At 43.3% G+C, this 15918-nt stretch overlaps 1 protein-coding gene across 2 annotated transcripts in view; it reads left to right on the top strand.

The window, feature by feature from the left end:
• The window catches only part of BTBD1 (BTB domain containing 1), a 256914-nt gene that overhangs the window by 158464 nt on the left and 82532 nt on the right, over positions 1-15918 (top strand). Inside the window, exons 4-5 of one of the 2 annotated variants that reach the window (XM_078684739.1) lie at positions 5934-6131; positions 10871-11000. In XM_078684739.1, coding sequence (XP_078540865.1) covers positions 5934-6131; positions 10871-11000 — 328 coding nt within the window. Of the gene's footprint in view, positions 1-5933; positions 6132-10807; positions 11001-15918 lie in introns of both variants that reach the window. The other variant, XM_078684738.1, reaches the window with a different exon arrangement.

Below are 15918 nucleotides of genomic sequence, written 5' to 3' on the forward strand. Positions count from 1 at the left end.
AATCCCTCTCTTAAAGGAAGCTTCCCTTGATCAAAAGGATCCAGGCAATTACAGACCGATCTCCCGTCTTCCACTACCTGCGAAAAAAGTGGAAACATTCTTGAATGAACAATTTGCATTGTGGAGTCCCACAGGGATCTTCACTGAGCCCCACCCTTTTTAATCTTTGTCTGTCCACTAGCAGAACTGATAAGGAAGTTTGGTTTTTCACTCGCATCCTATGCTGACGACACTCAAATTGTCATCTCTACGGGAGATAACCCCTTTACTAGCTGCGACCTCTGTAACCCGGCCGGCGCTGAGGCAGAATGCCACGGCCTTCAACTCGGCCTCCTTAACTGCAGGTCCCTCGTCAAGCATGCCCACGAGAAAAACCTCCTCATCCGAGACCTCGCCATTGACATTTTGTTTCTCACGGAAACGTGGCTTACACCTAACAACGACTCCGATATCGTAAATGCCTTACCTCCCGGCTACCAAATCTGCTCCCTGAACAGACCCCTCGGCAGAGGAGGTGGCCTAGCCATAATATACAAAGATCACCTTACCTGCAGAATCGACAATGTCAATATTGATGATTGCGAAAGCTGCCATTTCGCTTTGCAGATCTCGCCTGTAACCTCCCTTTCTGGGCTGCTAGTATACCGACCCCAAGGTGCACTTGCCAAATTCCCCAGCGCTCTCATTGACTAAGTCACCCTCACGGCAACCACATCCTCTAATTTCTTACTTCTAGGAGATCTCAATCTCCACTTCCTAGATCCTACCGACATTACTGCAGCCGAACTTCTGCTGGATCTCAATTCGGTTGGCCTACGTCTAATGAATTTACAGGCTACCCACGACAAGGGCCACCTTTTAGACCCTATCTTCACTAATATCCATGATTTCAAAACCCGCGCTCCCCTCCCTTTCCCTTGGACTGACCACTTCCTGATCCCTATTGATTGGCATCTTGAGGCTCCACCACCCCAACTGCCCAAAACCCGGGTCCTCATCAGACGCTGGCACAAACTTGTGCCGGAAGAATGGGCATCCAAGCTCAGGGATTCTGCCCCTCCCCCTGCTCTTGACCCCATAACTGCCGATTTTGAGTTTAATTCCTGGCTCACCCAATCATTGGACAGCCTTTTACCCCTTTCTAATACCCTTAAACGAGCCAAGAGGGTAAACCCATCCCCCTGGTACACCCCTGAACTGAATGCCCTCTGGAAGGAATGTAAAAGGACTGAACGCGCATGGAGGAAGGACAAACTCGCAGACAAAAAGGATGCCTTCCGGGTATCTATAAGAACGTACAAACTTGCGCTCCGTAACACCAAAAGTTTATTCTATGAGGAAAGAATAAAAAACTCCTCTTGCTCCGCTAGGGAAACTTTCACTATTTTAAAAGAACTTCTCAATGTCCCGGATCCCGCAGCGAAATCCCTTGACGCTAACACCGCGGAGGACAAATGTAACAAATTGGCAACATTTTTCGACGAGAAAATTCAAAAAATCCTCGCCTCCCTACCATCAATCGACATTAGTGTCACAGGCGGTGACAATTGTAATCCTTCCCCATCCACTAGCCCGCACTCCGAGCCCCCTGTCCCCCACCTTGACACATTCGGCCCGGTAACCACGGAAGAGGTCTCTGCGATGCTTGCCACAATCAAGAGTGGCTCTCCCAGCGACCCGGTCCCCATGCGCTTCCTGAAGAAAGTGGCTCACACCATTGCCCCTCCACTTACTGCCCCCATTAACGCTTCTTTACTTCAAGGAAAGGTTCCTCCCAGCTGGAAAGCGGCTGTTGTTAAAGGTCTCCTCAAAAAACCCGCATTGGACCCTCAGGACTTAGCCAATCACAGGCCAATTTCCCTCCTCCCAGGGAATAGCAAAATCACTGAGAAATTAGTGAATAAAAAGATTTCGCTATTCTTAGAGTCCAATAACCTACTCAAGAGCTCTCAGACAGGATTCCGCCCAGGTCAGGGCACTGACACCGCCCTCCTGGCGGCAGTGGAGGAGGCCAGATGCATTTTGGATACAGGAGGATCAGTGGCTAGATCCTCCTGGACCTCAGTGCGGCCTTCGACACTGTCAACCACCGGGTTCTAATCCAGCGTCTTAGAGATATCGGAGTGAAGGGTATTGCCCTGAAGTGGCTCGCGTCATTCCTCAATGACCGCTCTTTCCAAGTTTGGGAGAGCGACAACCACTCCCCAGCAGTTCCCCTTCGGTGCGGAGTGCCGCAGGGCTCGTCACTAAGCCCAACGTTATTCAACGTTTACATGTCCCCGCTGGAGGAGGTGGTCACCCCGTTCGGAGTGACAATCATCAATTATGCCGATGACACCCAGCTGGTGGTAACCCTCTCCCACTACAACCAAGAACCCTCCAACCTTCATAGTTGCCTCTCTGAAATTCAGGGGTGGATGAACAACTCAGCGTTGAAACTCAACGGGTCCAAGACTGAAATTCTGCTTCTTGGACAAAAAGGGCTCTCCCTCCCCCCCAACATCTGGCCCGCCTGTTTAGGTGAACCCCCTGCCCCCAAAACTGAGGTCAAGAGCCTGGGAATATGGCTCGAGAAAGACCTGTCCTTCAGAACCCAGGCAAAAAAAACTGCGGGTATCTGCTTTGGACTTCTTAGGTCATGTAGGAAAGTTCTTCCCCTGCCCCCTCCCATTTCCCAGAAACTGCTGATCCAAGGCCTTATTCTGTCTCGGCTGGACTACAGCAATGCCATCTATCTGGGAGCCCCCGAAGCCACCTTTAACATCCTACAGAGAATTCAGAATGATGCGGCCCGTCTTCTCACTAATACCCCGGCCAGAACATCGGCAAAGCCAGCCTTGAAGCAACTTCCCTGGCTGCCAGTCAGAGAAAGAGTTGTGTTCAAAGCTCTCTGCCTGGCACATAAACTCCTTCAAAACAAAGGCCCCCCCATCCTCAGAAACCTCATCACTCCTTACAAAGCCACCAGATCACTCCGGTCGGACCACGAGAATTTCATCACTGTCCACAGAGTGAAGAAAGCCCGTTCTTCCAGGAAATTGAGAAAAGAATCGAATCTTCTCCTTTTCAGAAAATCACTGAAAACGCTTCTCTTTCCCTGATCTTTCCGCCTTCCTTGGCTGCCACACCCTCCTGATTTTCTAGGTTCCAGCGCTGGGATGCTCACGGGTTACTACGCGCTCTACAAAACCTTAAATTAAAAAAAAAATGTTTAAATCTCCACAGAGAAAAATTATGGGAGTACTGGAAATAGATACCAGAACTGCATGATAGCTGTCCATAGCTGGATAGGGGGCAATTTCTTAAGCTAAACACTAAAATAAAACCGAGTTGATGCAGTTTAGTCCTGAATTACATTTTGGGGGCCCTGACATATGGCCGAACACTAAGGGCCAGGCCCCCCTAATACCCCCCCAGTAGATAAAGCACAAAACTTAGGAGTGATTATAGATTCAAAACTCAACTTCACAAAACAAGTAAAGCTGTGGCTTCCTCCACTTTTAATATCCACAGAATAATCAAGAAAGACCTACCTTTCATACCAGCCAGCCTGTAAAGACACTAATTACAGCATTAGTCCCCTCTAAAATAGATTACTGCAACAGTCTGCTTCTGACAACCCAAAAATATAATTTGAATAAACTCCAGGTACTACAGAATGCTGCAGCAAGAGTCCTTCTAAAAATCCCTAAACATTGCTAAGCGGATCAAAGGCTAAAAGAACTACATTGGCTCCCCATTAAACAAATAATAACCTTTAAGTTACTCTGCCTAACCCATAATGCAATTCACAACTTGGGCTCAGCCTTTCTGAACCAAAGTTTCAGGTAGTATGTTCCAGCTAGGAAACTTAGTTCCGCCTCGGCTAATTTAATGGTACAGGCCAGTTTTAAGAAAACTAGATGGGGTGGAAAGAGCATTGTGATTGAAGCTTTCCCAAAAGATAAAAGGTTGGGTTCACTTTTAATGGTTAGAGAGAGTGTGTTCCATATTTTGGTCGCTTCCCAGACCTGGCTGTTTAAATCATGGTAACTTGGCTGGCAGTTGTGATCACACTCGCAATCTGAAACAATCAACGCTTAGACACCCCTGGGCATTAACAAGTTATATAAATAAAATGAACATAACGTAACAATCAAAGATTCATCAGTCTAATGTGAATCTAATGACTTGAACATAAAAAACATGCATATTTGTGCCTTTCCTGAGGTAAAATAAAAGTATGTAATAATCCTCATGCGCCATCAATAACACATCACTGACATGCTAAGTGAGAGTTTCTTTCTCCTGGAAGTCCCCTTTCTTGCAGACCGTTAATGTCTGTTTCTGTGTTTCTGATAAGGTTCTCCCTTTATGCATGTCAAGATTCCATCAATATCACCTTTTACCCTCTGCTACTTGGTACAAAGCTCTGTCATCTACCTTCCCACTCCAAACCTATTGGGCAAGAGAGCCCCTGCTCTCTTTATGTCCTGAAACAAATAGTCCCGCTCACTCACTTATACTTAGTTTTACAGGTTAAAGTAAATATCAAGCATGCCCCTTTTGGTAATAGTGCGGATGAACAGTTGAAGTTCTAGAGAAACACTACATTTTTTCCTGTGGCTTTTTCTTCTTTCAATACTGTTGTTGATTTTCACAGACTCAAGTTTAACCCCTCCCATGCTGGTGACAAACCCCAGCCGTCACGCCTCGCGGTGGGCGTGTGCGGATTACAGCTGGGGTGCGTCACGGCCCCGCCCTGTTCGTTTGTTTACCGCACAGCGGAAAAATCGCGGCCCCAGCGAAGGGGTTAAAGAAAACTACAATACAAAACAAACACTTTACTTCAACGGTTGTTACAATATGCCCAAAATGTTCACATTTAACAAAGGTTGCTTTTGTTATATCATGAAACTACTCTTACCTGAATGTTAAATTCATCTTAGAAATTTTCTTCAAGCACTCATATTAAGTTTTAAGGGAAAATCTGAACCAATGCTGATTTATTATCTTCATTATCGTAGCATAGTAAGATTATAATATGGTATTCTATTTCTTTTCCATTTAATATGCATGATTTAATGTGCTGACATTTCTTATAAAGTTTCATAAATGTTATTTCATATGTTTATGTTGATAGAATTGTCAGTGCCAAAGGGTACTGTGTCAAATGGGGCAATAGCCTGGATAATAACTATGAAAATGGTGAGTTGTAACACCTAACACACTGGATAGTGCATAAAGTCTTCTTTGCCACAAAGTAGGCTTAAGCCAGTATTGCCAGTATTCTAAATGTTCTAATATAACTGACTAAGGTACCAAGTCCTTTTACTGTGAAATCAAAAACACATTAGATCTCCATGAAGGAGTGATATATTTTATTGCATATTGTTTACTTGACTGCTGTTGACAAAAGGAATCTGGGATGTTAATAAAGGATATTGAACAAAGCATTTATGAATGGTATAAACCTTAGCATTATGCATGTAATGATAAAAGAGGAGTAGTGTTTTATTTACCAGGCCCCATGTGGGTATGTATGGGTTTATTAAAGTAACAAACGAGACCTCCAAGGTGCTGGACATCTAAATATTGTTTCTCCCATTGACTTAAATGGTTTGTATTAATTTAAAACATTTTTCATTTAATTTGATAGAACAAAGTATGTATGTGTAAAATGTTCCCATTGAAAATAAGTTTGCGCTGTGCTGTACCTGTTGTGAAAAGATTTAGAAGTAGATTAGAATTTTAAAACTGTCCCAAATCTTTAACAATATTCTAATCATGAAAAATGTAGTATGTTACAATATGGGCTTAACTGAAGCAGTTCAGTCAAAAACACAAATAGCTAATCCATTTTTAAAGCACTAAATGTAGAATTATATGTTGTTTTGTATGTTTTGCAAAACACAGGACTCTTTTGTAATCTCTATTTCTCTGGTATCATTTAGACACACTCTGTGCAGTTCTGGAAAGAGATACTCTTAGCATTCGAGAAAGCCGTCTCTTTGGAGCTGTTGTTCGATGGGCTGAAGCAGAGTGCCAAAGACAGCAACTCGTCGTAACTGTTGACAACAAACAGAAGGTGCTTGGGAAAGCTGTTTCCTTAATCCGTTTTCCTCTAATGACCATTGAGGAGTTTGCAGCTGGTATGTTGATAAACCAATTTCACTCTTCTATTGTGTACTTAAAACATGCAAAATATAACAATTGAATTCATATTAGTGTAGTTGATATAATTTGTTGCCTAAGCTCTAGAAGGGAATGCACATTAAACAATGGTTGTAAATACTTTAACAGAAACTACAGAAATTAACTCCAGGAAAGCAAAACATGAAAACCTATGTCGCCAGCTATGGGAACATTTAGGTCTCCTACATTGTGTTCCTTGACTGATACTAAGTTGGCAGACATTCTTAAGTGGTCTTCTTTTGACAAGGACCATCAAGCAGTTCAAAGCTCTGTCCAAATCCTGAAATATAGTGTAGGGCATTGGATTTTGCCCATATCTCTAAGATGATGCTTAAGAGTGTCCGTGACCTATCTGGAGTGATTCCAGTCGTGTTGCAAACTAGTCAATAAATCAAATTTAGGCTGTTCCCTTTAACCATGTAAAGAATATACTGCACAATGCCATGGCACCCTTTGTCATTTTTAGTTTGCATATGCGCACCATTTCTTAGGTAGGACCCCAGTGACCTGAATGCAGTGTATTTTATATGCCTTTTTCAGTATCCAAATTGAAATAAATCTCTAAATAATACTTTTATTTAATTATAGATCCAAATGAAAACAATGCAAGAAATCCCCAAAATCTTTCAGCACTTTTGACAGTGTGTGGGTCTAGAAACATCTGTATCCGATATTGCTTTTGAAAAAAGTTTATTAGGTCTCGCTGATCCAGCGCGCATACGCTGTCAGCGAGACCTTTAGTAAGCCGCTTTTGGAAGCGGAGAAAAGCGGCGACCAGCTTACCTGCACGCGCTCGCCATGCACAGCACTTGTTTTGTCATGCGCGTGCGCACAACTCGCGGTATTTTTTTTTGTATTCTATTTCGCGGCCTGGCTGCGCAGCCAATGCTTTTTTCCAGTGTCTCCATGTGGAGACCCCTGTAACCATTCTGTTTGTCACTCAGTAGAAATCCCTTGCTCCAGTCGTATTTTCTACCGTTGCCTGCCCTTCGACAACTGCGGAAGGTGCTGCGTTTCCGGCGTTTGACGTCAGTGCAGTTCATTCATGTTCGAATGCTGGGCCGCCTCCGCGAGATGCCTGTCTGTTAACATATCTCACTTCCGCTCTGAAATAATGGCATCAGGCACAGCACTGGCCCGGATGTCGTGACTTGGGACACCTGGTGCTTTTTCTCGGTGCAGGCTTTGTCATTCATGATGAAAGACCTCATTATTTTGCTGTCCGTCTTTCATCTCTGTCCTGTTGTAGTATCGCCATTGACAGTTTTGTCATATCATTTCGTCAGGGTGACATGTCAGTTTATGGGCTCTGTCTTTCTTGGTATGAAGCATACTGCTATCCTGAGGCAGTTTCTGCAGTTTTTCTGCTACCTTGTGAATTCTGCAGGAAATCTACCTCAATCAGTCATCACATATGAGAACTGATTGGAGGGATTTTGTTTTGCATATAATGGTAATGAAGTAGCCGCCCCCTTATTTCCGCCTTCCAGATCTGTGGGTGGTGGGAGCTTTGACAGGCAGACGTTGTCTGTAATTCTACAGGGGTGAGTCCTGACACCGCTGATTCAGAACATACGGCGCGCTCACCTTGGGTGCAAAGGCCATCCCACAGACTTCATTCCCATTAGCATATTTAGAGAACACGTCTTCAGACATATGTCTTGTTTCTTCTCTGCTGCCATTACCCTAAATATATGACATTTGAGAAATAATTGTTCCCTTTGAGTAGACGGTGAGCATCAGAGCCCACTGGCAACTCGTGTAGTGGATGAGTCAGAGCCTTCGAGTACTGAAGATGAAATATTCAGTATCCATTGTCTTTCTCGTAGGGGACGAAGCAGCTCATCAAAACACCCTAATGGATTCCTGGCTTTCTAGAAACATTTGCATTCCTAGGAGCAGGGCAGTGTATCGCAAACTGGATTTAAGGGATTAGGTGGAAATGAAAGATATTCAGTTTCTAATAGCCCCAGCAGACCAACTTTTTATTGATGTGATGTTATTCACAGCTAGTCTGTAACACAGAACATATACATAGGGCCATGCGAGAGCCATCTTTATATGCGAGTGCTTGCCTAGATGAAGGAGGGTAACTTCTGTAGTTTATTGACCTCAAAGGACCCCCAGAGTAATTGCCAAAGATTGAGATTCATTCAGACACTCTTCCAGTCACTTTTATGTCGTTTTTTCCAGCGTGAAGGGAATGCCTAGACGCCTGTCCACTCCTTGGTGTACCATAGGATTCATGCTGTACCTCACTGATTAGGCCACACAAGTCAGAAACTGGACTGGGTGGATTTGGTTCCTGTTCAGAGGAGAGGTGACGTAGCAGTTCAGGCTGCACTGTTCCAACTGGAGCAGAACCAAAGTTGATTTGCAAAAGGCTGGCCCTTATCTGGAGAGGCAGTGAGCAAACAACAGTGGAGGGGAATGCAGCCTAGAATAATTACCAGTGGCAGATATTAATTTAAGCATTACACCTATCACTTTTTTCTTTTTTCCCCACTGCAAATAGGGTGCCCTGGTCCTTTGTTTTCTGTACCATAGGAAAGCTGCCTTGGAGTGATTTTGTGCTCTTTCATATTTTTGTCTGTCTTAGTCTTTATTTATTAGCTACCAGTCACTGATTGGTAGCACTAATTAATTTAACTTGTGTTTTATACTACGTTCTTCATCTCGCACTTAAGCCATTTCTAAGCTCTTCATTATGAGATGCCAGATAACGTCAGATACCTGTTGTAACTAGTTACAGCTCATGTCAGAATTATGTGTGTTGTGGTGTTTATCTGACCCAATACATGCTGGATGCGATAAAAACACATCTCTTTATAATATTCCGCAGGTCAAATTGCAGACATTTTTTCGGGGGAAATTACCTGGTAAATATTGGAACATGCTGAATTTGATGCACTAAGAACCAAAATCTGGATGTTATGCGTGATTTTAAAGGCAAAACTTGTTTTTCTAATGGGACAAAGCGGTTGGCAACAGAAACACTTGACAAAATAATGAATTAGTCACAAACTTCCTAATTAAACTTGATCAGGAAGATACCTGAAGCCAGATTATCAACACAAATGATTCCCTTGTTAAACCTCATCTAGACCCTAGAGGTCTAGTACATTTTTAGAGGTTGTCCAATGGGGAACCAACATAGAGGTAGATCTTACTTTGCTTTAGAATGTACATGAGTCACCACTGATAGCTCAACCAATCAAATGTCTTTTAGGAGACACTGGTTACTTACTGTATTTTAATACAACTTTTGTCACTATGCTCCTTGTCAAAAAGGTTTGGACCCTAGAACCTTGCCACACATTAGCCATATTGGATATGTATCTGTATCGCGGAAATGGTTATTAGACATTTTGTTTGAAGTGCCACAAAAACACAAAACTAAATGTATTTAGAAGACCCTTTTTTAATATTGCTCATATTCACATATTTCTCATAACTCAATCTAGGATGCTTCTGTTTTCTCACATCTCATATACTGTAGAACACAGGAAGACCTGATCAATATAAAATCCTGTGTTCTCTGTCCTCTTTCTCCATACAGTTTAAATTATACAAACTTTTTATACATCCCTCCCCTAAAAAAAAAAAGTACATTCTCTCTACTGAAAGGTATTGCAACACTTTTGTGCTATTTATTGTTTTTCTTATAGTGCTGCTACGTGTCAACAATCATCCTTTGCATCAATTACAGATCTTCATTTATGACCAATGGGAACACACACCTAGAAACTCCATTTGCTGATTTAAAATGCTTCACTAGATATAGCCTGAAGTAAAAACAGACCTCAGCCCTCTTTATACGGGCCAGATTAAATATCTTTTGCGCGTCCCACATGAGGCCAGTAGATGGATAGTGGAGCAAACCCATGGCAACAGCCTCCTTTCATCATACCTATGCACGCCCAGTTGGGTAATTTTTGACTTTATGCAATATCAGCAGATCAGCCAACGGCCATTTCACTACTTCTATTATTTTACGAATGCAATGTAAATCGCAAATAAAAATAGGTGACAAAGCATACTTTGATGAGGACAGGTTTAAAATGGTGTTGAGATCTTCCAGGAAATAATGAATCGGAGAGATTAGTCTGTGTATAATGGACTTTATAGTACATTTTCAAGTCACACTTGTCACTTATTGATTAGTTCAGTGGCTGTTCTGATAGTTGCCTAGTGCCACTGGTCATTTCAGAAGTTGTTTGACTAGCAGTACTAATTTAATGTATCTATGATTTTAGTACAATTGCACTTCTGTATAATGTGGCACATTTATATTGGTCTCAATATCTTACCCTTGCGTTAGTGAGGTAGATATTTATTATGCTTGCACTAAATAGAAATCACTGTATGTATATTACATATTATGTATATTTATAGCTGGTGATTCTGAATTCTGTGAGTGAACTTGATATGATAACTTTGGACTCTGCAGAACAGGAGCATGTTTGTATTATTTTACAATTGTTTCCTTTGAGGGGGTGAAAGGTTATAGAAAAGCCAATTTTGCTTACATGTTTTTTTTTTCAATACAATTGCTATTTTTAATGATTGCTTCGTAAATCCTCTGCACGCACATCACTTTCACAGAAACTTGCCTTTCTCTCTGTCGTGGCAGGTCCTGCTCAGTCTGGAATTTTATCAGATCGGGAAGTGGTAAATCTCTTTCTACATTTTACAGTAAATCCTAAACCTCGTGTTGAATACATTGACCGGCCTCGGTGCTGCCTGAGAGGAAAAGAATGCAGCATTAACAGATTCCAACAAGTGGAGAGCCGCTGGGGTTACAGTGGAACGAGTGACCGAATCAGGTACTTGGATGCTGTGCTGCATACCCTCAATCAGAAAAGAGACTTCACATTGAACATAAGTTTGTTATCCTGTGCTTGAGTTTGCAAGTATGAGCTTACTTACGTTATATCCATACATAGTCCTCTAGTCATTTCCCCATTCAAATGTATCAGTACTTCATATTTTTTAACATATTATGTTGGTATAAAATGCATCAATTGCATCAAATGAGTTACACATATGTCAACCTATGGAATATCTAATCAGTGAAATCATATGGATTGATAATGAAACCACAACACCCTTCTACTCCCTAAAAATCCACAGAAATATCTCGACAGAGCCTATCGATTAACTGTTTTCTATAAATGCAACACAAACCGAGCCAATAAATACGACTGGGCTAGAACACCAACAAAATAAGATTTATTTTTTCTATATGTAACCATGCCCCACTACATTTCTGTCATACAGCTTATAAAATCCTGACAGTATTTCCACATGCCTCCTTACATATTTCCATTCCTGATCCTGTATTTGTGGTCTTATTTAGAAAATATTATAAATCCAAAATGCAATTCTCTCAGTCTGTGGCTTCCTTCTTGACTTCCTGACCGTTGATCTATATGTTTCACTGAAAAAACAAAGTAATGTTATAGCTAGGTGAAAATTCAGTGACAACCTAATGTTTTAAATCAACAAAAACACCTATATTAACCAGAAAGTATATCTTAAATTGCTGTAACTTGTGCCCTAAGGTAACTATAACTCGTTAGGGCTGTAGCTGTGTCTAAAGTTTCTATGGAAAAATAAATGGGGAAAACGCATTTTAGGAACACTGTCCCGCCACACTCCCTTTTGTTGCCCCCGCTTGACAGATCACCCCCTCCCCCTCCCCCCGAAGCTTTCCATGCACGAACTAGGCAAAACAGAACATGTTTTTGGGGATCTTCATGAACAGTTTGTAGTCTGTATTTAACAAAATGATAGGGCGATAGGTATTTGCATCGCGAGGATCTTTATCCTTTTTAAGGAAGATTACATGTACTGACATCTTAAAACTATTAGGGATATCCATCCTATCCTTGATTTGATTAAACATTTTAGTAAAAAAATGGGAGTCGTTCTTATTGAAATACCTTAAATACTTCAGCCGGCACTAGCCTTTGCATTAGACATACTTTTTAATACTTCACATATTTCTGACGTTTCTATTGCTCTAGTGAGCGTCTCGGTATGCTGCTGAGATATCTGGGGTAACTCCAGTAATTCCAGATAGGACTCCAATTCTGATTCCTCGACTGCCAATGTATCTGCATACATTTGTTTTAAATGAGAAAGGAATACCTCTGATATTGCCTGTTTATCCTCTTCTAGCAAACCAGTAGAAGGATTTTTAACACGGCTGATAGTTTGCACTGCTTTCTTACTTATTGTAGTCCAGGCCTAGAATCTGCCAATATGCTGACTTTCCTCATAATCCTTTCGTTGATACGCCCTGCTTCCTGTGATCTCCTCTAGCAAAAAGAAATATTTCAAGCGATCTTTTGCTTTTGGCATATCTTGCTGTAATGCTTTAAAGGTATGTTCTGCAATTGCTGTAGAATCTAGGTTTTGTCTAGCTTGATCTACTGCGGACTGTAACTCAGAGATTTTTATTATTATTTATTATTTATTTGTGTATTTTATAAAGCGCGCAGCGGCCCCAACGGGGTATCCCGGCGCTGAAAACTCTGACAACCGGCGGAACAGGGTCGGGGTAGCAGACTAGGAGGAAAAGAGATGGGTTTTCAGGGATTTGCGAAAAGCTGGTTCTGCTTGGCAGTTGCGTAGAGCTAACGGGAGCTTGTTCCAGTGTTGAGTGGCACAGACCTCAAAGGTTTTTCCGCCTGCACGGGATCGCTTAAATCGGGGAGTTTCTAGGAAAAGTAGGGAGTTGGAGCGTAGTGCCCTGGTTTTAACGTATGGACGTAGGGTGTTATTCAGATGGGCCGATCCGTTGCCTTTGGATGCACGGAAAGCCAGCGTCATTGCTTTGAAAACGCATCTCTTCGCGATGGGTAGCCAGTGCAGTTTACGGAGGTGAGGAGAGATGTGATGTCTGGCAGGGATTCTCTCCACCAGCCGAGCGGCGGCGTTTTGGACTGTCTGTAGTTTGTGACACAGGCCAGCCGTGATGCCAAGGTAAAGGGCATTGGCATAATCAAGATGGGATATGATTAATGCCTGGATCACAGTCTTACGGCAGTCCTCCGGCAGATAATTGATGAGCCGTTTGATTGTTCTAATTTTAGCAAAGCAGGAGGCTGCGACTGTTTGTACCTGGGTGCTGAAACTGAGATGGTTGTCCCAGCGTACTCCCAGATTTCTCACCGAGTCTTTAGGCGTGGGGGCTTGGCACAGGTCCTCTGGCCACCAAAGGCTAGAGTTCAGGGGAGAAGGTGAGTTAAAAAACAGGATCTCCGTTTTACCTGCATTGAGACGGAGGGAGTTAGCATCCATCCAATGAGAGATAGCTCTAAGGCAGGATTTCAGCGGATCGAAAGCAGAGGCGGAGGGGGTATCGAACGTGAAAAGTAGCTGAATGTCATCGGCGTAGGATGTGGATTTGATCCCAGTCTGAGCAATCAGCTTGGCCAGGGGGATGAAATAAACATTAAACAAAAGCGGGCTTAGGGAGGAGCCCTGTGGGACTCCCCATTTGAGTGGTCTGGCTGAGGAAGTGAAGGAAGGGGTTAAAACTTGTTGTGTACGGTCGGACAGATAGGATGACAGTCATTTCAGCACAGAGCCGCCCAGTCCTAAGTCCTCCAGCCTTCCCAGCAGGATCTTATGAGAGACGGTGTCGAATGCTGCTGAAAGATCCAGCAGCTCTAACACCGCCCTCGACCCTCGGTCAAGCGTCCACCTCACAGAGTCGGCCATTTCAATAAGGGCCGACTCCGTGCTGTGGCCCGACCTAAAGCCATACTGGGAGTCATGGAGAAGCCCTTTGGACTCGATGAAGTTCGTCAATTGAGAGTGAACCAGCTTTTCCAAGATCTTAGCTGGGGCGGGCAGAAGGGAGATGGGCCTGTAGTTGCTGGGAAGGTCGGGGTCCAAGTTGGGCTTCTTCAGAATGGGGACTAAGGAGGCATGTTTCCATTTGGTAGGGAAGCTTCCTGTTCGGAGGGAGTCATTCCAGATGTGATTAAGGTAGGGGTTAAGTAGGGGTGCCAGTTTTTTTGTATTCCTTGGCTGGCCAAGGGTCGTTTGGCGAACCTGATTTACATTTAAGTAATTCTGTCATAGATTCGGCTTCCGATATCACTGCAAATTCAGACAGGAGGGGCGGCGGCGGTGCAAGAGAATTGGATCGCTCGTCACCTCCTTCACTGGTGGAAGGGGGAAAAGATGAGTAAATGATCTCAATTTTGTCCTCGAAAAATTGAGAAAGTTTATTGCATAGCGCCTGTGAGGCGGGCTGAGATCGGGTCAATGCAGTAGGATCTGTGAAGGATCTAACAATGTTGAAGATCTCCCTGGCGCCATTGCTAGCGAGTTTGATTCAGGAGGCCAGAAAATCCCGTTTATGCTCCTCTATCATTCTCCGATATTGTTTGAGGGCAGTTTTGTAGATGGTTTTGCTGTCTGGAGAGTAATTCTGTCTCCAATGGCGTTCAAGAGATTTACAGAAAGCCTTTTTCTGCCGAAGTTCGTCGGAGTACCAGGGGGCTGATGGTGCCGTCCTGTGGGTTTTAATCGGTTTAATGGAGGCCAGGGCGTCTAAGGCCTGGCCAATCCATGTGTCCAGATGGTTGATAGCTAGGTCAGGGTCAGGCAACGGACAAGGTTGGGAGCTATTGAGGTGTTTCTGGAGCGCATCCAGGGTGATGCGACTCCAGTTTCTGCCTGAGGATTTAGGAGTGATGGAAGGTCTGGTGGGACGGGGGGAGTCAATCTCAAAAGAGATAAATAAGTGGTCCGACCAAGTGACCGGAATGGGAGGGGCCGCCCGGATGAAGGGGAGATTGGAACAGATTAGATCCAGTGTGTGACCCGCTTTGTGCGTGGGTAGGGTTATGATTTTTGCCTGCGTTATTTATTTAACCTAAGCTTATAGGCTATCGTCTGTCCTCTAAAGTTGGCTTTGAATGCCTCCCAAACCACAAATATTGGGGAAGTATTTACATTAAACTGGAAAAATTCCCTGATAAAATTGTTAGTTTCGGACACCAATGTATTGTCTTCCAGTAGGGATTTATCGAACTGCCATCTTGCTCTCTCTTTTGACTTATTACTCAACCTTAAGATAAAAGAAATTTCAGAGTGATCAGAAAAGGAATGGGTCACTATCTCTGATTTACCATTGACCAGCAGCTTATTTACAAGAAAAAAGTCCAAACGAGATGCCGATCTATATCTTGAGGAGTAACATATAAATTGATAGAAACCGGGGTAACCAATGTAATTCTTGCATAAAATATATATGCTGCAATATTTAATAGACCTAAGCAGATAAACGTGATTACGAGCACCTAATGCATAAATAGTACCTATAGTTCTATCATGGTGCTAAAACAATGTATATATGCTGGCATATAAAACATGGCATTAATCAAGAGTACTCCTGCGATGCGAACCCTACTCTAAGTGTACGTAGAGTGTGCATATGTGTAGAGCCAAGAATTCCCCCAAGGGACGATCAAATCCCATTACCTGATGGGATGGAATGAAGGACCCCGTCTCAGTCAGAAACTGAACACCCCGCACGAGGTGTAAGACCGGAGTCTCCTGTCTTGAGCGGATAAGGTTGACTGGGCTCTGGGCGGCTGATGGGGTGGGGCCCCGTGGATGCAGGCTCCCTCCCTTCCTTCCACAACTAAAGGCCTTCTGTGTGCTGCTCGGTTCGGGGGCAGCCAATACAGATTTCCTGACTCCTGCCACAGCACTGGGAAG

Source organism: Lissotriton helveticus, chromosome 3_2 (assembly GCF_964261635.1).
Source record: "Lissotriton helveticus chromosome 3_2, aLisHel1.1, whole genome shotgun sequence".
NCBI lineage: Eukaryota > Metazoa > Chordata > Amphibia > Caudata > Salamandridae > Lissotriton > Lissotriton helveticus.